Source organism: Phytophthora sojae (assembly GCF_000149755.1).
Source record: "Phytophthora sojae unplaced genomic scaffold PHYSOscaffold_1, whole genome shotgun sequence".
Classification (NCBI taxonomy): Eukaryota; Oomycota; class Peronosporomycetes; order Peronosporales; family Peronosporaceae; genus Phytophthora; species Phytophthora sojae.
This window is the reverse complement of record NW_009258115.1, coordinates 1,917,566-1,937,089: the sequence shown is the minus strand read 5'-3', so window position 1 is coordinate 1,937,089 and position 19,524 is coordinate 1,917,566. Positions and strand designations below refer to the sequence as shown.

At 53.9% G+C, this 19,524-nt stretch overlaps 9 protein-coding genes across 9 annotated transcripts; 5 read left to right on the top strand and 4 right to left on the bottom strand.

Moving 5' to 3' along the window:
• Positions 1–459: 459 nt before the first annotated feature.
• Positions 460–2,789, top strand: PHYSODRAFT_343516 (hypothetical protein; the record flags this gene model as incomplete). Its single annotated transcript, XM_009516043.1, has 9 exons — positions 460–481; positions 547–650; positions 735–899; positions 1,005–1,069; positions 1,188–1,821; positions 1,899–1,987; positions 2,082–2,247; positions 2,329–2,457; positions 2,540–2,789. The coding sequence occupies 9 exons, from the start codon at positions 460–462 to the stop codon at positions 2,627–2,629; spliced, it is 1,464 nt and encodes a 487-aa protein (XP_009514338.1). The 3' UTR covers positions 2,630–2,789.
• A 106-nt stretch (positions 2,790–2,895) lies between these two features.
• Positions 2,896–3,705, bottom strand: PHYSODRAFT_353368 (hypothetical protein). The gene is made up of 2 exons (XM_009516042.1): positions 3,670–3,705; positions 2,896–3,373 (listed from the first exon to the last, which is right to left on the bottom strand). Exons 1-2 carry the CDS (start codon positions 3,679–3,681, stop codon positions 3,008–3,010), a joined length of 378 nt encoding a protein of 125 aa, XP_009514337.1. The 5' UTR covers positions 3,682–3,705; the 3' UTR covers positions 2,896–3,007.
• A 231-nt stretch (positions 3,706–3,936) lies between these two features.
• Positions 3,937–4,566, top strand: PHYSODRAFT_353367 (hypothetical protein). Its single transcript, XM_009516041.1, has 2 exons — positions 3,937–4,004; positions 4,094–4,566. The coding sequence occupies exon 2, from the start codon at positions 4,094–4,096 to the stop codon at positions 4,433–4,435; it is 342 nt and encodes a 113-aa protein (XP_009514336.1). The 5' UTR covers positions 3,937–4,004; the 3' UTR covers positions 4,436–4,566.
• Positions 4,567–4,682: 116 nt separating this feature from the next.
• PHYSODRAFT_308524 (hypothetical protein) lies at positions 4,683–5,642 on the bottom strand (the record flags this gene model as incomplete). Its single annotated transcript, XM_009516040.1, has 5 exons — positions 4,683–4,966; positions 5,034–5,160; positions 5,223–5,311; positions 5,382–5,511; positions 5,592–5,642. The coding sequence occupies 5 exons, from the start codon at positions 5,640–5,642 to the stop codon at positions 4,683–4,685; spliced, it is 681 nt and encodes a 226-aa protein (XP_009514335.1).
• Positions 5,643–6,007: 365 nt separating this feature from the next.
• On the top strand, positions 6,008–7,937 carry PHYSODRAFT_465949 (hypothetical protein; the record flags this gene model as incomplete). The annotated part of the gene is made up of 2 exons (XM_009516039.1): positions 6,008–6,166; positions 7,434–7,937. Coding segments are annotated over 2 exons (663 nt in total), but the record flags the coding sequence as incomplete, so codon positions are not given.
• Positions 7,938–8,989: 1,052 nt separating this feature from the next.
• On the top strand, positions 8,990–10,213 carry PHYSODRAFT_469986 (hypothetical protein; the record flags this gene model as incomplete). The annotated part of the gene is made up of 3 exons (XM_009516038.1): positions 8,990–9,117; positions 9,193–9,800; positions 9,864–10,213. 3 exons carry the CDS (start codon positions 8,990–8,992, stop codon positions 10,211–10,213), a joined length of 1,086 nt encoding a protein of 361 aa, XP_009514333.1.
• Positions 10,214–10,485: 272 nt separating this feature from the next.
• On the top strand, positions 10,486–12,835 carry PHYSODRAFT_320911 (hypothetical protein; the record flags this gene model as incomplete). The annotated part of the gene is made up of 9 exons (XM_009516037.1): positions 10,486–10,555; positions 10,662–10,736; positions 10,814–11,275; positions 11,343–11,497; positions 11,561–12,077; positions 12,165–12,226; positions 12,289–12,375; positions 12,456–12,719; positions 12,797–12,835. 9 exons carry the CDS (start codon positions 10,486–10,488, stop codon positions 12,833–12,835), a joined length of 1,731 nt encoding a protein of 576 aa, XP_009514332.1.
• Positions 12,836–13,486: 651 nt separating this feature from the next.
• Positions 13,487–15,720, bottom strand: PHYSODRAFT_320910 (hypothetical protein; the record flags this gene model as incomplete). Its single annotated transcript, XM_009516036.1, has 7 exons — positions 13,487–13,720; positions 13,980–14,041; positions 14,129–14,645; positions 14,709–14,863; positions 14,931–15,392; positions 15,470–15,544; positions 15,651–15,720. 7 exons carry the CDS (start codon positions 15,718–15,720, stop codon positions 13,487–13,489), a joined length of 1,575 nt encoding a protein of 524 aa, XP_009514331.1.
• A 272-nt stretch (positions 15,721–15,992) lies between these two features.
• On the bottom strand, positions 15,993–17,216 carry PHYSODRAFT_476986 (hypothetical protein; the record flags this gene model as incomplete). The annotated part of the gene is made up of 3 exons (XM_009516035.1): positions 15,993–16,342; positions 16,406–17,013; positions 17,089–17,216. The coding sequence occupies 3 exons, from the start codon at positions 17,214–17,216 to the stop codon at positions 15,993–15,995; spliced, it is 1,086 nt and encodes a 361-aa protein (XP_009514330.1).
• Positions 17,217–19,524: the final 2,308 nt, after the last annotated feature.

Genomic DNA, 19,524 nt, shown 5'->3' with positions numbered 1-19,524 from the left:
CCCACCGAAACAGCTTTCTTGCTGCACTTCAAGCAGAGCCAATCAAAATTTTGCGAGCCTGTATTAAGTTTATTAAAATAAATGAGTCCGGCATGGGTACAAAATAGATTCCGCATCAGATTGTCCTGCACACTTTTGTTCCTGTGCTGCCGCCAAATGACTGGCCTACAGTAGAAGATCATAGACTCTCTTCCCTCCGCGAGTGTATCTTGACGGCACCACAACCGCGCGGTATTTTCGCGGCGTCTATGTCTTGCGGTACAAAGCGCAGCTCGCGAGCCGTGAAATATCCGCCGAAGTCGCTGCTGTATTCCAGAACCCCAGCCCTACATTAACTACGTACAACACATCAACAGCCAGTGCTTGAGACCAGAGGAGGAGGGGGAGAGAATCGAGCGAGCAGCTCCGCTCGTCGTCGACTGCACTGCATTCCCCTCGTCGCGCGCTCCGGACGAGACCATGCAAGCCCCCACGCCGCCCGGTGCGCGCCCCACCCGCCCCGACCCTCTGCTCGTGACGGGACTGACCTCCTCTGTGTGTCCGCAGGCTCGTCCGATGGCGCGTCGCCCGTCCGCGCGCACAGCAGCAAGAAGCCGTCGCCCGCCGACTTCATGTTCGGCGCCACGCTGGGCGAAGGCGCCTACGCCCGCGTACGGATCTGCAGTGGTTAAAGGCGGTTAAGGAGGAAGGAGATAGAGGAGGCTGACGTGGAGTTGTTGGCGGCGTTTGTTTAGGTGGTGCACGCGCGCATGAAGGACACGGGCGTGGAGTACGCGGTCAAGATCATGGAGAAGCGCTTCATCCGCAAGGAGAAGAAGGTCAAGTTCGTCATGATGGAGCGCAAGGTCTTCTCCAAGATCTCGCACGACCGCGTCGTCAAGCTCTTCTTCACCTTCCAGGTACCTACCAACGCAGCTCTTGGGCACACAGCATGACGCCGTGTTGTTGCAATATTTTTTTTCTGATATTTTTTTGTCGCTGCTGCTGGCTGTGGAAATGCGCAGGACAACAGCTACTTGTACATGGTGATGGAGCTGTGCCGCGGCGGTGAGCTGCTCGACGTGATCACGTACGTTCCTTGCTGTTCATGTTTGCTCGTCGACGTCTTGCGTCACCGAGTTGAAGTTTGCATTGTCGAAGAAAACTGACCTCGAACTGGACTGCAATTTTTTTTTACTGCTGCGTAGTAAGCACCAGAAGGAGCAGGCTGCTGCGGGATACACGGACCGCGCGTGCTCGCTGGAGCTCACGAAGTTCTACATTGCCGAGGTGGTGGTGGCGCTCGAGTATTTGCACAAGAACGGCGTGATCCACCGCGATCTCAAGCCCGAAAACATTCTTCTTAGCGATGACGGCCACCTCAAGGTGACGGATTTCGGCACGGCCAAGGACGAGACGGAGGAGAGCCGCCACAACACTTTCTGCGGCACGGCGGAGTACGTGTCGCCCGAAGTGCTGCGCGACCAGGAGGCTTCTCGCGGCTGCGACCTGTGGGCGATGGCGTGCATGGTGTTCCAGATGCTGGTGGGCCGACCCATGTTCCGCGCCGAGAATGAGTACCTCACTTTCCAGCAGATTTTGAACCACCCCGCGGAGGACTTTGCATACCCGCCTGGATTCCCGCCCGTCGCGAAGGACCTGATCGACCGCATTCTCCTGCAGGAGCCGAACGAACGTCTTGGAGCTGGCTCGGATGAGGAAGGAAATGGATACAACGCGCTCAAGGCACACCCGTTCTTCGAAGGAGTGGACTGGGACTCGGTTGGATACGTCCAGCCGCCGTACGTGCCAGAAATCGGCCGGTTGCCACCTACTGACTACGTAAGTTTGTGCTGCGGGATACCAACCCTACAGGGATGTGTGCAAGCTAATGACGTGTTTGTTGTTGATGTTTGTAGGATGGTGCGACCGAGGACTGGCTGTTTGCTGGTGTTGCAACGGAGCTGCAGGTCTCGTCGGGACTCGCGCTGGACCCCCCGCCTTCTCCGTGCGTGCCGTGCTGTGCCATATCATGAAGGCTAGAAGAAGAACTTGTCATGCTCACACGCAACCTGGCTGTGTGTGTCTCTGTCGTTCTGCAGGGCGGAGCACGTTAACGTAGTGGAAGTGGCCCGCCAGAAGGCAGCAATACCGCCTGCGATGCGGCGTACGAGCTCGCTCTGGAACCGGTTCCTGCTGGATGACGAGCTGATTAAGATGGGCGGGCTCATTAGCAAGCGCAAGGGCCTCTTCTCCAAGAAGCGACAAGTGCGTCTGGCTGTAGACTCGGATTTGTATGTGACGTCATGTGTGGATACTAAGACTTTGTTCTTTTGTTTTGTGTCTCAGTTGATTCTCACGTCGAAGCCCCGTTTGATCTACATTGACCCCATTAGAATGAAGCAAAAGGGAGAGATCCCGTGGTCCGACAGCCTCTACGTGAATTCAAAGAGCGCGACCGCCTTTGACGTCGTGACGGTGAGCGACCGCAATACCTCTATTGGACAGTGCAAGACCAGCGATTGACTGATTTGATTGATTGACTTGTGCTCTTTTGCAGCCGAACCGGGTGTACCATCTGAACGACCTCGTCAACGGGTCGAAGAAGTGGATCGAGGCCATCAACGCGGCGCTGGTGCGTCGGATGTAAACAACCGACCGACGCCCCCACTCGAACCCTCTTGCCCCGCTACAGTAATGCTTTGCGCAAATGGATTACATGTTGAGTAGACGCTGTTCGTTGCCGAGTCTGCCTCAAAGAGACCACGAAATGCAAAACTTTACCCGTGAACTTCATCTTCCACCCTCTCAACCATAAACAACCATCACGCAACAAACATTTCGACAGGATAACACAACTCTATCCAGCAACAACCAAAAGCAACACCTGTTTCACGAAATACTACAGTAGTAGCAGTAGGTAAAAAGATTCTCCGTGCCGAAACGACTTAGCATTGATCGATCAACAAAGAGCAACTTTGAGCCCCCTAGACTACAGCCATTGTGCGACTAAATCGAAGGACTAAATTTACTCGTCGTCCTCGTCGTCGGCGTTGCCGGCGTCGTGGATGTTGAAGTAGCGCAGCTCGTACGTGTTCTTGTCCGAGGCGATCACGTGCAGGTAGTCGCGCAGCTGCTGCTTCTTCAGGTACTTCTTGGTCAGGTACTTGAGGTAGCGCTTGCTGAACGGGGGCACGGCCACCACCTGCAGCTTGGTCTTCTCGCGCGTGATCTTGACGGCGTCACCGAGCACGCCTGTCTTACCGCCGACCTTGATGCGGTCGTGCAGGAACTTCTCGAACGAGGCCGGGTCCAGCACGTGGTCGTCCACGGGGATCGTGCAGTCGATCGTGAACTTGAGCAGCTGCTTCTTGCTGACCTTCTTTCCCTTGTGCTGCAATTTTGGCGAATTGTAATTAGCAACTCGAAAACCTCACGAGACAATAATTATTGTCCCGTGGGCGAGTGGCTAAAAGTTGCGGAAAATCTGTTGCGTCGTCCTCGCTCCCCTCTCCCTTTAAACAGTGTTAACGTTCCCCCATAAGTGGTGATGCGGCGACCGCGTCTCCCGGAAGAAGACACGGCCGCCCACAGAGAAGGGAACTCTGTTTGCCCGAGCAGAGAAGGAGGACTCTGCAGCTTAGCAACTCAACCACCCGCCCGTAGGACGGACAGGGCGCGGGAACTTACAGCAGGAGCCATGATGTCTAGGTGAGTGAACTGCGGAGTCGTTCGGAGAATGGCCGCGGCATCAGCATAAAGCGATAGGGCTCGACACGCGTGATTGGCTGGAATCCAGCGGCGCCGAATCACTGGCTCGGAGCCGCTCGATATGCTCCCCCTAGCCCGCAGGCGCCGTGATTGGCGGAAAATACAGGCCACCGCCGATGTAGAGGGAGGAGAGCGTTCTTGTACAGGGAGATGAAAGCGGTTGGTCCCGTGGCATTCCTACGCTCGTGCTTGCGAGTGCGACGAGCGCCATCTTGTATCTGGTAGACTCCAAGAAAACCTTAAAGTGATTCAAGGTGCGACTCGGAGCGTTAACACTAGCCTAAACGTGGGGCAAAATGGGTGTGCAAAAATGACTAACGTTGACACTATTACCCCCACACAGATGCGTTACATTGCTGCTTACCTGCTTGCCGTCCTGGGTGGCCACGAGCACCCCACTGAGCACGACGTGATCAAGATCCTGCACTCGACCGGCGTGGAGACCGACGAGGCCCGCGTGGCCGCCGTGGTCAAGGCCATGGAGGGCAAGAGCGTCGAGGAGGTGATCGCTGCCGGCAGCGGCAAGCTCGCCTCGTTCGGCTCAGCTGCTGCCGCCCCCGCCGCCGCTGGCGCCGCTGCCGCTGGTGGCGAGGCCGCCAAGGAGGAGGAGAAGGCCGTTGAGGAGGAAGAGGAGGTCGACATGGGCGGAGGCATGGACATGTTCGGCGGAGACGAGGACTACTAAGCACCATCCTTTGTCGTTCGTTCGGACCAACCTTTGTCACCAGCACCACCTTTATCAGGCTGAGCGGGAGCACTTTGTCCGATCTACCAGAGTAACACATCTAATCAATGGGACACTTTGTTAGGGGATCACCAACCGAACGCAGCGGAGTTTCTTAAGCTAGTGCTAACCGGCGGTTATGGGGGTGGTGGTGTTAACCAAGGTTTGTAGGAGAGAGGAGTGTTGCCATGAGTAAGTTGGTATGTGCCTACTGGATGCAACACTTGGGGTTCTGCTGGCTGCGAATGTCGGGCGTCTTGACGTCGGGGTCGTGTTGCTCGTGGTTGACGATCTGCGCCTTGAGCACGGGCGCCTCCACCTCCAGGTCCGTCTTGGTTAGAGAAATACCGGTCAAATCCGCTGCCACCTGGCGGAAGGTCGTGTTCACCTGGTCTCCGGTCTTGGCGGACACGAAGAAGCTCTTGAGGTCGTTCTCCTCTGTGAACTGCTTGTGCTTGGCCACTTTGACGGCGCGCAGGTGGTTCAGGTCGGCTTTTCATCAACGCAGTTAGAGAGGGCGTACAGGTAGGTGCAAGGTGGCGGTGTTAAACTAACTTACACTTGTTGCCGACGAGCGCCACGTACGGCATGCGCTCGTCGTCGAAAGTGCGACGCACGAGGCGGTACCAGTCCTCGAGGTTCTGGAAGCTCTCGTAGTTGGTGATGTCGTACACCAACAACACGCCCTGCACTCAAGGCAAGTTGTTAGAGGACTCAACTCGCTGCAACATGCCCCGTGGCAGCGTACCTGGGCCCCATAAATATAATTCTTGAGCATCTTGCCGCCGATGCTCTGGCCGCCGATGTCCCAAATCTGCAGCGTCACCTGCGTGTCACCTGTGCAAAGTTTTTTTTTACAAAGTTGGCGGGAAGTATCTTCATTATCGCCAAGAGGGAGGAAGTGTACTTGGCAGTGCCATGCGTTTGAGGAAGAAGTCCAAGCCGATCGTCTGCTTGTACGTCGTGGAGAAGTTGTCCTCCGTGTGCCGCATGGCGATGGAAGTCTTCCCCACGGCGCCATCCCCGAGGATGATCACCTGCGCAGTGCGCAGCAAACACAGACGTCACTACCGTCCACGTGTCCGTCCCCCTCCATTCATGAGGAGCCCAGACTCACCTTGTACTGGAGCTGCTGCGGCTCCGAGTCGCTGTCCGTCTCCTTCGACATGCCGCTTTATTTTTTTTGCCGGGATCAATCTTGATCTGCAACTCTTCAAGATCGCGTCGTTTCGCGAGCTCAGCCGAGTACAGTAATACACATACTTAGTACACTTGAGTTGTCAGGGATTGAATGATGGGGTTGACCCGACCGTCCTGGTTCAATCATGTTTTGCCGAATTTGCAGTCATGTTCGATTTTGGGCAACGAGATCTGAACGACAAGAGAGAAGTGCCGGTTGCTACACGTGAAGAAGAGTGCAAGTTTGGATCCCGTGACCCATCGATGTGGCATTCTGGAAGGCACGGCCCCGGTGGCTTGTGCTCGAGGATGAACTAATACGCTAGCCATGGTAAGCTGCAATATCTGCAGTGGATGCTCGCAAACTGTGATGCACAACCGACAACGGAAGCCATGGACGGCGCGGCTAGCGATGGGAACTATCGGGACATGGTTTGGCTTGACAAGAACCGCTTCGAGGGATGCACCACTGCAGCCATGGACCGCGCTGCGAGCAATGGCTTATTGGACATTGTCAAGTAGCTTCACAAGCGTCGCAGTGAAGGGTGCACCACCGCGGCGATAGATAGTGCCGCGACGAACGGCGTTGTCAAATTCCTGCACGAAAACTGCTCCGAAGGCTGCACTACCAAAGCGATAGACGCCGCCGCAACGAATGGCCACCTAGACGCTGTCAAGTTCCTGCACGAGAACCGCTCGGAAGGCTGCACCATTGCCGCCATGGATGGCGCGGTGACCAATAGCCACGCCGAGGTAGCCCGATGGCTGCATGCAAACCGTTCCGAAGGGTGCTCGACTGCAGCGATGGATACTGTCGCGGGGCAGGCATACATCGCCGCAGTCAAGTGGCTGAATGACAACCGCAAGGAAGGGTGTAGCCCTGCGGCAATGATCAACGCGTCGTCGAAAAGGTACCTGGATGTCGTCAAGTATCTGCACACTGAGGTTGGCCAGCCAGCTACGGACGCTGCGATCACTGCCGCCGCAGAAATGATCACCTTCTGGTTGTGGAGTATCTCCACGAAATTCGATGCAACGACTGTAAGGAGGGGCCTATAAACCAAGCGGAGAGCGATGTGCTTGTTGCAGTTGGCGAGGACATGGACAACCACGGTGGATGGCAGCAAGTTTAAATACCCAAGAGGTTAGTCTACTGCGCTTTGTTTTAGCACGAGTGCATCTAGCGCCTTTTCTCGGATTGCTAAGCTTCAATTCAATTCTAATTCTACATTACCACTCTGATAAGCTGGTTGTTAAATTAAAGACATCTTTCACTCAAACAACGTCAAATCTATCACTCGGTTTCTTCTTGCTTATTACCGAAAAAAAGATTGACGAGATCAAACCAGCATTCCACGATATTGGGGGGGAACATCACCGATCCCCGCGCTTTCCATTCCCAGTTCTGCATTTGCACTTCCGAAAGCTCAGCGTCGCCCAAGCCACCTCCAATAAACCGACCTACGCCATGGACATCCTAACGCCGCAAGAGAAAGCTCAGTATGGATCATTGGCGCCACGCGAATGGCATCACAAGAAACACGGACCCGGGGACTTTTGCAAGAGGATGAAGATCTATTACGCGCATGCTTGTCGTTATTCATGCTTGGACTGGATGGTGGCCAACTGCGACGAGCCACTACCCACCGACGCAGTCGATAGTTACTTATCCAGGGTGGACATACGCTACGTCATTCGGTTCCACGAGGCCCGATTTGAGGAGGGCACTACTGGAGCCATGGACAAAGCTGCAGGCACAGGCTGCCTCGACATTGTCGAGTGGCTGCACAAGAATCGCACTGAGGGATGCACCACTGCGGCCATGGATGACGCCGCGACAAACGGCCACCTCGATGTTGTCAAGTTCCTACACGAAAACCGTTCCGAGGGCTGCACTACCAGAGCGATGGATGGCGCGGCAACTAACGGCCACCTCAACGTTGTCAAGTTCTTGCACGAGAATCGCTCGGAAGGCTGCACCACTGCCGCCATGGACGGCGCGATAACCAATAGTCGAGCGAATGTCGCTCGATGGCTGAATGAGAACCGCTCAGAAGGCTGCTCAACCGCAGCCATGGACAATGCCGCGGGGCAGGGATATCTCGCCGCCGTCAAGTGGTTGAAGGACAATCAAAAGGCAGGCTGCAGCCCTGCTGCCATGATCAACGCGGCGTCGAAGGGACATTTGGAGGTGATAAAGTATCTGCACGCGGAGGTTAATCAGCCAGCTACCAGTGCTGCGATCACCGCCGCCGCGGAGAACGGTCATCTTCGAGTAGTCGAATATCTGCATGAGAATCGAACCGAAAGCTGCGGAGCTGACGCCATTTTTCGCGCAAAGGAGAAGAAACACACTGCTGTCGTCAAATATCTGCTCAAACATGACGAGTGTCGAGCTGCGTACGAGGCGGAGAACGCAAGGATTGTCACTGAAGGAGGATTTTCCACGGCACAGAAGGTCTGGCGCTTGATTTGCCTCGTACTTTTGACATTCCGCTTGCTTCCGCTAATGCTGATAAGCTGCGTCAACGTGCCAAGTGACCGTCGTGTGGGTGACGCCAGTGATGCTCGAACTGAGCTGGAAGAACGCATTCGAGCCGAAGAGGAGGCAAACATTCGAACCAGCGAGCAAGCGAGGATTCGGACTGAAGTGGAGGCGAGCATCGGAGCTGAAGGGAAGAAGGCTCAAGCCGAGAAGCAAGCGAGAGTTCGAGCCAAGCAGCAGGAGATGCGAGCCAGAATCCGTGCTGAGATCCAAACCGAGATCGAGAAAAAGATGCGTGCCGAGATTCGAGCTGAGCTGCTTGGAGAGGATTCGAAGGATGTTTAACTCGTTTACTGACACGTGGAAGACTGCAGAAGAAAGGCGTGACTCGACATCACCAAGCAAACTTTTCATTTTTCTTACTTGATAGGCTAGGTTGCGTAGGTTTCCCTACCGATACGCATAGCCTTTCATACTCCTCGATAAAAATTATCAAAAGGGAAAAAATCTACATAAATCTCCGAGTTCTGAATTCTGAAGATTTTTAAATCCAAGAAAGTGAATTCAGATTCCAAGAAACAATTTCTTGTGCGTTTCATCTCAAGCGGCCAAGCTTCTCGTGATATCTTCCTCGATCTCTCTCCCTAGGCCTAATCGCCTCTTTCATTTTCAGCCATCTTATTATTAATTTGTTTCACACGTCACTTTCGATTTGGAGAGATCACGGCTCTAGGACTCTATTCTACGTACTGATGTCTGCTTCATCTTCCGACGAGTGCGAGTTTGCCAGTCGTAGTGAACCGACCACCTGGCACCACGAGAAGCACGACTCGAGCGACTTCTGCAAGCGGATGAAGAACTATTACGCCAGCCACGGCGATCCGGATCGCTTGAAGTGGCTGCACGACAACTGCAACGCTGAATATTCAGCCGAGGCGATGGACGGAGCGGCGACAAATGGGCACCTCGAAGTCGTCAAGTGGCTGCACGAAGTTCTCTCCGTGGATTCTTCAGCGACGCGTAATTCCGCCAGCACATTCCCCGAGTTGTGGAGCTTCGGCGTCTTGGGCGGCGGTAATTCAACCGCGAAATGCACCACCGCAGCCATGGATGGAGCGGCGATGAACGGCCATCTGAACGTGGTCAAGTGGCTGCACAAGAACCGAGCAGAAGGCTGCACGACCGCAGCCATGGACGAAGCTGCGCGCAACGGCCACTTCAGTGTGGTTCTGTGGCTGCACTGCAATCGGAAGGAAGGCTGCACCACAGCAGCGATCGATAACGCCGCCAGTGGCGGCTACCTGCAGGTGGTGGAGTGGCTACACAAAACTCGCTCGGAAGGGTGCACGCACGACGCGATGATCAATTCAGCGTCGAAGGGATTCCTAGAGATCGTCAAGTACCTGCACGTCAACCTTAACCAAGCAGCTTCCAACGCCGCGATCACTGCAGCCGCACGCAACGGACATCTACCAGTGGTGCAGTATCTGCACGAAAACCACTCGGAGCGCTGCACGGCGGACGCTATCACCGTCGCAAAGGAGAACGGACACACTAATGTTGTTGCGTTCATGCTGGAGCACGAGGAGTGTCGTCGAGCGTACGAAGCAGGCCGGTTCATGGTTGGCGCTGAAACTTTTGATGGTGAGTCTGATGTTGAAGGTGAGGCGACCAAGAAAGTGCCCGAATTGGCTGCCGCTGCTGCTAGTACCACTGCTACTCGAGCTGAGCTTGAAGCGCGCCTTCGTGTGGAGGTCGAAGCGAGCATTCGAGCTGAGGAAGGGGCGAGGATCAGAGCGGAAGTGGAGGCCGCAGTTCGAGCTGAGCAGGAGGAAGTTATGCTGCGTGCCAAGATCCGAGCGGAGATCCAGGACGAGGTGGAGGAGAAGATGCGCGCTGAGATCCGAGCTGAATTGCTCGCCCAGAAGAAGACGCAGCCGTGCACGATCTGCTTTGGCAACATCGACCACCCGATCACGACCTCGTGCAGTCACACGTTCTGCGCCGGGTGTCTGGCCAAGTGGCGTAGCGGAGGTCACGAGTTGTGCCCCATGTGCCGATCGAGCCTCAAGTGAACCGGATTGATGAGGACACTTCTTGACGAAGAAGTTTTATTTTTTTGATAGGGTTTCATAGTTTTCATTCATCCCGATTCGAATTTTGAATGCATGTTCCCATTTTTGACTTTCACGACTTTTGAAGATGGCGTCGCTTCGTTATTGGAAATCCGAGCGAGATGTTGCCTGGCCACCGTGTTCTTGTTGCATTCCTGATGTGCATCGTTATGGTACTTCACAATGTTTTGGGCACCTTTAGCACTGCACCAGTGGCGCCACCTTCAGTGAAGATGGCCAACAGCAACCCCGTACTCGAGATGGTGATCGACGGCACGCTCATGAGGCTCATTCTCACGACAGGTACTTCTTTTTTTCTCAGACCTATTGGTAAATTTGGATATCTATGAACCTCGGATAAACTTTTAAGTTTATCTAATTTTAAAAATTCTTTGTGTGAATTGTGCAGACGTAGATGGTATTGTGGTTTGTGAAGATGCCAGCACGTCACGCCGCGACTGGCTTATGACCGACTCCGAGTTTGGTAAGTAGAACATTTCCTTGATCTAATCTGTACTTTGGTTGAATATTCACTCCTCTCGTCACTACGATTCTGGCCAGACACCGCTCGAAAGCGACTGCGGTACGAGCTGCACTGGGTCTCACCCCACGTACGGGAACATGATGTAGAAGTTCCTGCACTGAGCTTCAGCGGACGCGTCGCTGTTGGCTTCTTCAAGCTGGACAACCAGCAGATGCGGATGGTTGCAGTGGCCTACTATCTGGGAAGCTTGGGCGCGAACGGCTTCATTGGAGCTGGGTTCGTCTTCCACCCAGGCCAGCCGTCACTTTGGGAATCGATCCAGCAAGCAGAAGCGGACCACCTCGGCTACATGCACCATGGGTATAGCCACTTGAAGCAGCAGCGGGCGGTGCATATCGGCACAAATGACATCAAGCTGGATGAGAGCAGCGTCATTGCAGAAGATCTCGACCGAGACAAGTACGTCTGGAGCGAGCCATTCGTCTCACTTGGCGACGACAGTGACGGTGGCTCAAACGCACAAGGAATCTCGTTCCCGAGTATGGTCAAGCGAGTAAATCTACTGTGATCGGAGATATTTGCACTAATCAATCATTGTTTGCGTAGTCCACGAAGCGCGCTTTGAGTGCAGCCTGCAATCGGATAGTGACGAGACGAAGACGCAGTCTGTTCAGCTGTTCGGGGAGTTTTCGAGTACTTGGGACGTTGTTGTGGACTTTAATGTGCCGTGCCTCGAGCTTCCCAAGGAATTCTACGACGCCGTAAGTTGAGTTCCCTTCAGTTCGGTAGAAAATATCCAGGTTTCTTGTCTAACTTCACTGTAGTTGGCAGGGTGGGTTGGCCTCAAACTGGACTCCAGACTTGGTCTGTCAGAGATCGCAGCTCCAGCATCGGCCCTACCAGATCTACTCTTCTCCCTTTCGTTCAACGGTCCTCCGCTCACTCTACCACTGCAGTCGCTTGTTCTACCAGAGCTGTCGTCGTCGTCAAGCGATGAGAATTCTACCAAAGTGTGCATTCAGCGGTCTGGGTCCATGGTGCAGAGGGGAACAGCCGCCTATGCTGCAGTGACCACCTCGGCGGCGGAAGTCGCGCGACTGCACGGAGCGACTGGGATCTCCGTGTACAACATGATCGATTCGCCTATCACTTTCGGTGTCATGGCACTGGACGCCGTGGGGTCCGTCGTATTCGACGACTCCACAAAGCGAACGGGCGTTTTGAAGCGCACAGTAAATTCCGCGTCGGACGATGGCAGTGGGCGAAGCGCTGCGACTTGCTTACAGCCACCATCGTGTCGAGGCCAGCAAGAATACAGCGCACACTGGAACGCTTGTCACGGTACGGATTATATGGAATGAGCTTTGGTTCGGTCGGTTTGGGTGCTTCTACTTAGCCACGATACTCGCCGTTGTCTCGGTGTTCTAGACCCGGACTGCTCCCAGTATTACTTCCACAGCCTGGATGAAGACACAAAAGACTGCGTGATTGTACGTACGCGCGTTTACTGATATTTCTCAACCATTGATCTAACCACTCCTTCTCCTTCTAGGACTCGAGCTGGACGGTGATGCTGGCTGCAACGATAACGGTTTTCGTTGGGGCGGAGCTCTTCTTCTCCCTGTCGCTTCGAAGCCTCGTTTTCCAGTCGCAACAACAAACAACCACCGCAGCTTCCAGTTGATCCCGTTAGAGATTTTTCCGCGGAGAACCCCTTAGTCCCAGTCTATCGTCTGCTGGCTGCACGAGAATCGGTCGGAGGGCTGCACTACCGCAGCGATGGACTACGCGACCAGTGAAGGACGCCTTGATGCAGCCAAGTGGCTGCACGCGAACCGGTCGGAGGGCTGCAGCTCGAATGCTATAGTGAAGGCGGCGTCAAATGGGCACTTAGGGATGGTCAAGTGGCTGCACAAAGAGCTGGGTCAGCCTCTGTCGAGCGCTGCGATGCTTGCGAGTGCTGCTCACGGCCACCTGGAGGTGGTGAAGTATCTCCACAATTTCAAAACTGAGAAGTGTTCGACTACTGCTATTATCGCTGCGAAGGAAAATGGAAACAGGGCTATCGTGACGGCTTTGATGTGGAGAATGCCAACTAGCATCGAAGGGGGCATTGCAAGAATGCGGGCCCAATGGAGCGTCCATGTGGAGCTGGAAGTTGCTATGCAATGCGCAAAACGAGGTTAAAACGGCGAACAGATTGAAGACATTGTTTCCTTTGATGAGGCGAATGTTGCTACTCTTTCTGTAAAAAGTATCAAGGTCGAGCACAGGCCTGCAATCTCTAGACATGGTAACGATTCTGGCACCTGGGACTTGTTTCGTCGTTGGCCATTTTTTTTAATTTGAAGAAGTGTCGAGTTTTGGGGTAACTTGAACCGTTTACTTATACTTAAGCATGTAAAATGCCACGATGAGAACAGATCTTACTAAATCGAAGTGAGAGATGGACGGAGCGGATGAAGACTCAGCTTCGATGATCGAGCCCTGGACGGGGTTTAGATATGGCGCAATAGAAGTACCTCGCTGCAGCACTCGTGTTCAGTTGGAACGGTGAATCGATGAGAACGCGTTCAAGAGCACGGAAGCCGCGAACAAAGACAAGATTGCCCGCGGATTATTCGATCGGATCACCAGCGCCGTCATCTTAGAAGGAAAGGAATGTTCCGTCCGCTTATTCATTCCTCCGGAATAAATAAGTGGACGGCGATAGAAAGGTATGAAAATCGGGCTATTGTAAATATCTCGGTTCAGTTTTTTAAGCACGACGCAGGGACGGATGGCAGGCGGCTAGGAGTGCATGGCTGACCCAGCTCTTTGTGCAGCCACTTGACCATCCCTAAGTGCCCATTTGACGCCGCCTTCACTATAGCATTCGAGCTGCAGCCCTCCGACCGGTTCGCGTGCAGCCACTTGGCTGCATCAAGGCGTCCTTCACTGGTCGCGTAGTCCATCGCTGCGGTAGTGCAGCCCTCCGACCGATTCTCGTGCAGCCAGCAGACGATAGACTGGGACTAAGGGGTTCTCCGCGGAAAAATCTCTAACGGGATCAACTGGAAGCTGCGGTGGTTGTTTGTTGTTGCGACTGGAAAACGAGGCTTCGAAGCGACAGGGAGAAGAAGAGCTCCGCCCCAACGAAAACCGTTATCGTTGCAGCCAGCATCACCGTCCAGCTCGAGTCCTAGAAGGAGAAGGAGTGGTTAGATCAATGGTTGAGAAATATCAGTAAACGCGCGTACGTACAATCACGCAGTCTTTTGTGTCTTCATCCAGGCTGTGGAAGTAATACTGGGAGCAGTCCGGGTCTAGAACACCGAGACAACGGCGAGTATCGTGGCTAAGTAGAAGCACCCAAACCGACCGAACCAAAGCTCATTCCATATAATCCGTACCGTGACAAGCGTTCCAGTGTGCGCTGTATTCTTGCTGGCCTCGACACGATGGTGGCTGTAAGCAAGTCGCAGCGCTTCGCCCACTGCCATCGTCCGACGCGGAATTTACTGTGCGCTTCAAAACGCCCGTTCGCTTTGTGGAGTCGTCGAATACGACGGACCCCACGGCGTCCAGTGCCATGACACCGAAAGTGATAGGCGAATCGATCATGTTGTACACGGAGATCCCAGTCGCTCCGTGCAGTCGCGCGACTTCCGCCGCCGAGGTGGTCACTGCAGCATAGGCGGCTGTTCCCCTCTGCACCATGGACCCAGACCGCTGAATGCACACTTTGGTAGAATTCTCATCGCTTGACGACGACGACAGCTCTGGTAGAACAAGCGACTGCAGTGGTAGAGTGAGCGGAGGACCGTTGAACGAAAGGGAGAAGAGTAGATCTGGTAGGGCCGATGCTGGAGCTGCGATCTCTGACAGACCAAGTCTGGAGTCCAGTTTGAGGCCAACCCACCCTGCCAACTACAGTGAAGTTAGACAAGAAACCTGGATATTTTCTACCGAACTGAAGGGAACTCAACTTACGGCGTCGTAGAATTCCTTGGGAAGCTCGAGGCACGGCACATTAAAGTCCACAACAACGTCCCAAGTACTCGAAAACTCCCCGAACAGCTGAACAGACTGCGTCTTCGTCTCGTCACTATCCGATTGCAGGCTGCACTCAAAGCGCGCTTCGTGGACTACGCAAACAATGATTGATTAGTGCAAATATCTCCGATCACAGTAGATTTACTCGCTTGACCATACTCGGGAACGAGATTCCTTGTGCGTTTGAGCCACCGTCACTGTCGTCGCCAAGTGAGACGAATGGCTCGCTCCAGACGTACTTGTCTCGGTCGAGATCTTCTGCAATGACGCTGCTCTCATCCAGCTTGATGTCATTTGTGCCGATATGCACCGCCCGCTGCTGCTTCAAGTGGCTATACCCATGGTGCATGTAGCCGAGGTGGTCCGCTTCTGCTTGCTGGATCGATTCCCAAAGTGACGGCTGGCCTGGGTGGAAGACGAACCCAGCTCCAATGAAGCCGTTCGCGCCCAAGCTTCCCAGATAGTAGGCCACTGCAACCATCCGCATCTGCTGGTTGTCCAGCTTGAAGAAGCCAACAGCGACGCGTCCGCTGAAGCTCAGTGCAGGAACTTCTACATCATGTTCCCGTACGTGGGGTGAGACCCAGTGCAGCTCGTACCGCAGTCGCTTTCGAGCGGTGTCTGGCCAGAATCGTAGTGACGAGAGGAGTGAATATTCAACCAAAGTACAGATTAGATCAAGGAAATGTTCTACTTACCAAACTCGGAGTCGGTCATAAGCCAGTCGCGGCGTGACGTGCTGGCATCTTCACAAACCACAATACCATCTACGTCTGCACAATTCACACAAAGAATTTTTAAAATTAGATAAACTTAAAAGTTTATCCGAGGTTCATAGATATCCAAATTTACCAATAGGTCTGAGAAAAAAAGAAGTACCTGTCGTGAGAATGAGCCTCATGAGCGTGCCGTCGATCACCATCTCGAGTACGGGGTTGCTGTTGGCCATCTTCACTGAAGGTGGCGCCACTGGTGCAGTGCTAAAGGTGCCCAAAACATTGTGAAGTACCATAACGATGCACATCAGGAATGCAACAAGAACACGGTGGCCAGGCAACATCTCGCTCGGATTTCCAATAACGAAGCGACGCCATCTTCAAAAGTCGTGAAAGTCAAAAATGGGAACATGCATTCAAAATTCGAATCGGGATGAATGAAAACTATGAAACCCTATCAAAAAAATAAAACTTCTTCGTCAAGAAGTGTCCTCATCAATCCGGTTCACTTGAGGCTCGATCGGCACATGGGGCACAACTCGTGACCTCCGCTACGCCACTTGGCCAGACACCCGGCGCAGAACGTGTGACTGCACGAGGTCGTGATCGGGTGGTCGATGTTGCCAAAGCAGATCGTGCACGGCTGCGTCTTCTTCTGGGCGAGCAATTCAGCTCGGATCTCAGCGCGCATCTTCTCCTCCACCTCGTCCTGGATCTCCGCTCGGATCTTGGCACGCAGCATAACTTCCTCCTGCTCAGCTCGAACTGCGGCCTCCACTTCCGCTCTGATCCTCGCCCCTTCCTCAGCTCGAATGCTCGCTTCGACCTCCACACGAAGGCGCGCTTCAAGCTCAGCTCGAGTAGCAGTGGTACTAGCAGCAGCGGCAGCCAATTCGGGCACTTTCTTGGTCGCCTCACCTTCAACATCAGACTCACCATCAAAAGTTTCAGCGCCAACCATGAACCGGCCTGCTTCGTACGCTCGACGACACTCCTCGTGCTCCAGCATGAACGCAACAACATTAGTGTGTCCGTTCTCCTTTGCGACGGTGATAGCGTCCGCCGTGCAGCGCTCCGAGTGGTTTTCGTGCAGATACTGCACCACTGGTAGATGTCCGTTGCGTGCGGCTGCAGTGATCGCGGCGTTGGAAGCTGCTTGGTTAAGGTTGACGTGCAGGTACTTGACGATCTCTAGGAATCCCTTCGACGCTGAATTGATCATCGCGTCGTGCGTGCACCCTTCCGAGCGAGTTTTGTGTAGCCACTCCACCACCTGCAGGTAGCCGCCACTGGCGGCGTTATCGATCGCTGCTGTGGTGCAGCCTTCCTTCCGATTGCAGTGCAGCCACAGAACCACACTGAAGTGGCCGTTGCGCGCAGCTTCGTCCATGGCTGCGGTCGTGCAGCCTTCTGCTCGGTTCTTGTGCAGCCACTTGACCACGTTCAGATGGCCGTTCATCGCCGCTCCATCCATGGCTGCGGTGGTGCATTTCGCGGTTGAATTACCGCCGCCCAAGACGCCGAAGCTCCACAACTCGGGGAATGTGCTGGCGGAATTACGCGTCGCTGAAGAATCCACGGAGAGAACTTCGTGCAGCCACTTGACGACTTCGAGGTGCCCATTTGTCGCCGCTCCGTCCATCGCCTCGGCTGAATATTCAGCGTTGCAGTTGTCGTGCAGCCACTTCAAGCGATCCGGATCGCCGTGGCTGGCGTAATAGTTCTTCATCCGCTTGCAGAAGTCGCTCGAGTCGTGCTTCTCGTGGTGCCAGGTGGTCGGTTCACTACGACTGGCAAACTCGCACTCGTCGGAAGATGAAGCAGACATCAGTACGTAGAATAGAGTCCTAGAGCCGTGATCTCTCCAAATCGAAAGTGACGTGTGAAACAAATTAATAATAAGATGGCTGAAAATGAAAGAGGCGATTAGGCCTAGGGAGAGAGATCGAGGAAGATATCACGAGAAGCTTGGCCGCTTGAGATGAAACGCACAAGAAATTGTTTCTTGGAATCTGAATTCACTTTCTTGGATTTAAAAATCTTCAGAATTCAGAACTCGGAGATTTATGTAGATTTTTTCCCTTTTGATAATTTTTATCGAGGAGTATGAAAGGCTATGCGTATCGGTAGGGAAACCTACGCAACCTAGCCTATCAAGTAAGAAAAATGAAAAGTTTGCTTGGTGATGTCGAGTCACGCCTTTCTTCTGCAGTCTTCCACGTGTCAGTAAACGAGTTAAACATCCTTCGAATCCTCTCCAAGCAGCTCAGCTCGAATCTCGGCACGCATCTTTTTCTCGATCTCGGTTTGGATCTCAGCACGGATTCTGGCTCGCATCTCCTGCTGCTTGGCTCGAACTCTCGCTTGCTTCTCGGCTTGAGCCTTCTTCCCTTCAGCTCCGATGCTCGCCTCCACTTCAGTCCGAATCCTCGCTTGCTCGCTGGTTCGAATGTTTGCCTCCTCTTCGGCTCGAATGCGTTCTTCCAGCTCAGTTCGAGCATCACTGGCGTCACCCACACGACGGTCACTTGGCACGTTGACGCAGCTTATCAGCATTAGCGGAAGCAAGCGGAATGTCAAAAGTACGAGGCAAATCAAGCGCCAGACCTTCTGTGCCGTGGAAAATCCTCCTTCAGTGACAATCCTTGCGTTCTCCGCCTCGTACGCAGCTCGACACTCGTCATGTTTGAGCAGATATTTGACGACAGCAGTGTGTTTCTTCTCCTTTGCGCGAAAAATGGCGTCAGCTCCGCAGCTTTCGGTTCGATTCTCATGCAGATATTCGACTACTCGAAGATGACCGTTCTCCGCGGCGGCGGTGATCGCAGCACTGGTAGCTGGCTGATTAACCTCCGCGTGCAGATACTTTATCACCTCCAAATGTCCCTTCGACGCCGCGTTGATCATGGCAGCAGGGCTGCAGCCTGCCTTTTGATTGTCCTTCAACCACTTGACGGCGGCGAGATATCCCTGCCCCGCGGCATTGTCCATGGCTGCGGTTGAGCAGCCTTCTGAGCGGTTCTCATTCAGCCATCGAGCGACATTCGCTCGACTATTGGTTATCGCGCCGTCCATGGCGGCAGTGGTGCAGCCTTCCGAGCGATTCTCGTGCAAGAACTTGACAACGTTGAGGTGGCCGTTAGTTGCCGCGCCATCCATCGCTCTGGTAGTGCAGCCCTCGGAACGGTTTTCGTGTAGGAACTTGACAACATCGAGGTGGCCGTTTGTCGCGGCGTCATCCATGGCCGCAGTGGTGCATCCCTCAGTGCGATTCTTGTGCAGCCACTCGACAATGTCGAGGCAGCCTGTGCCTGCAGCTTTGTCCATGGCTCCAGTAGTGCCCTCCTCAAATCGGGCCTCGTGGAACCGAATGACGTAGCGTATGTCCACCCTGGATAAGTAACTATCGACTGCGTCGGTGGGTAGTGGCTCGTCGCAGTTGGCCACCATCCAGTCCAAGCATGAATAACGACAAGCATGCGCGTAATAGATCTTCATCCTCTTGCAAAAGTCCCCGGGTCCGTGTTTCTTGTGATGCCATTCGCGTGGCGCCAATGATCCATACTGAGCTTTCTCTTGCGGCGTTAGGATGTCCATGGCGTAGGTCGGTTTATTGGAGGTGGCTTGGGCGACGCTGAGCTTTCGGAAGTGCAAATGCAGAACTGGGAATGGAAAGCGCGGGGATCGGTGATGTTCCCCCCCAATATCGTGGAATGCTGGTTTGATCTCGTCAATCTTTTTTTCGGTAATAAGCAAGAAGAAACCGAGTGATAGATTTGACGTTGTTTGAGTGAAAGATGTCTTTAATTTAACAACCAGCTTATCAGAGTGGTAATGTAGAATTAGAATTGAATTGAAGCTTAGCAATCCGAGAAAAGGCGCTAGATGCACTCGTGCTAAAACAAAGCGCAGTAGACTAACCTCTTGGGTATTTAAACTTGCTGCCATCCACCGTGGTTGTCCATGTCCTCGCCAACTGCAACAAGCACATCGCTCTCCGCTTGGTTTATAGGCCCCTCCTTACAGTCGTTGCATCG

Bases quoted from the DNA above. Each gene is read 5' to 3' on its own strand.
- PHYSODRAFT_353367 (XM_009516041.1), top strand. From the start codon at position 4,094: ATGCGTTACATTGCTGCTTACCTGCTTGCCGTCCTGGGTGGCCACGAG.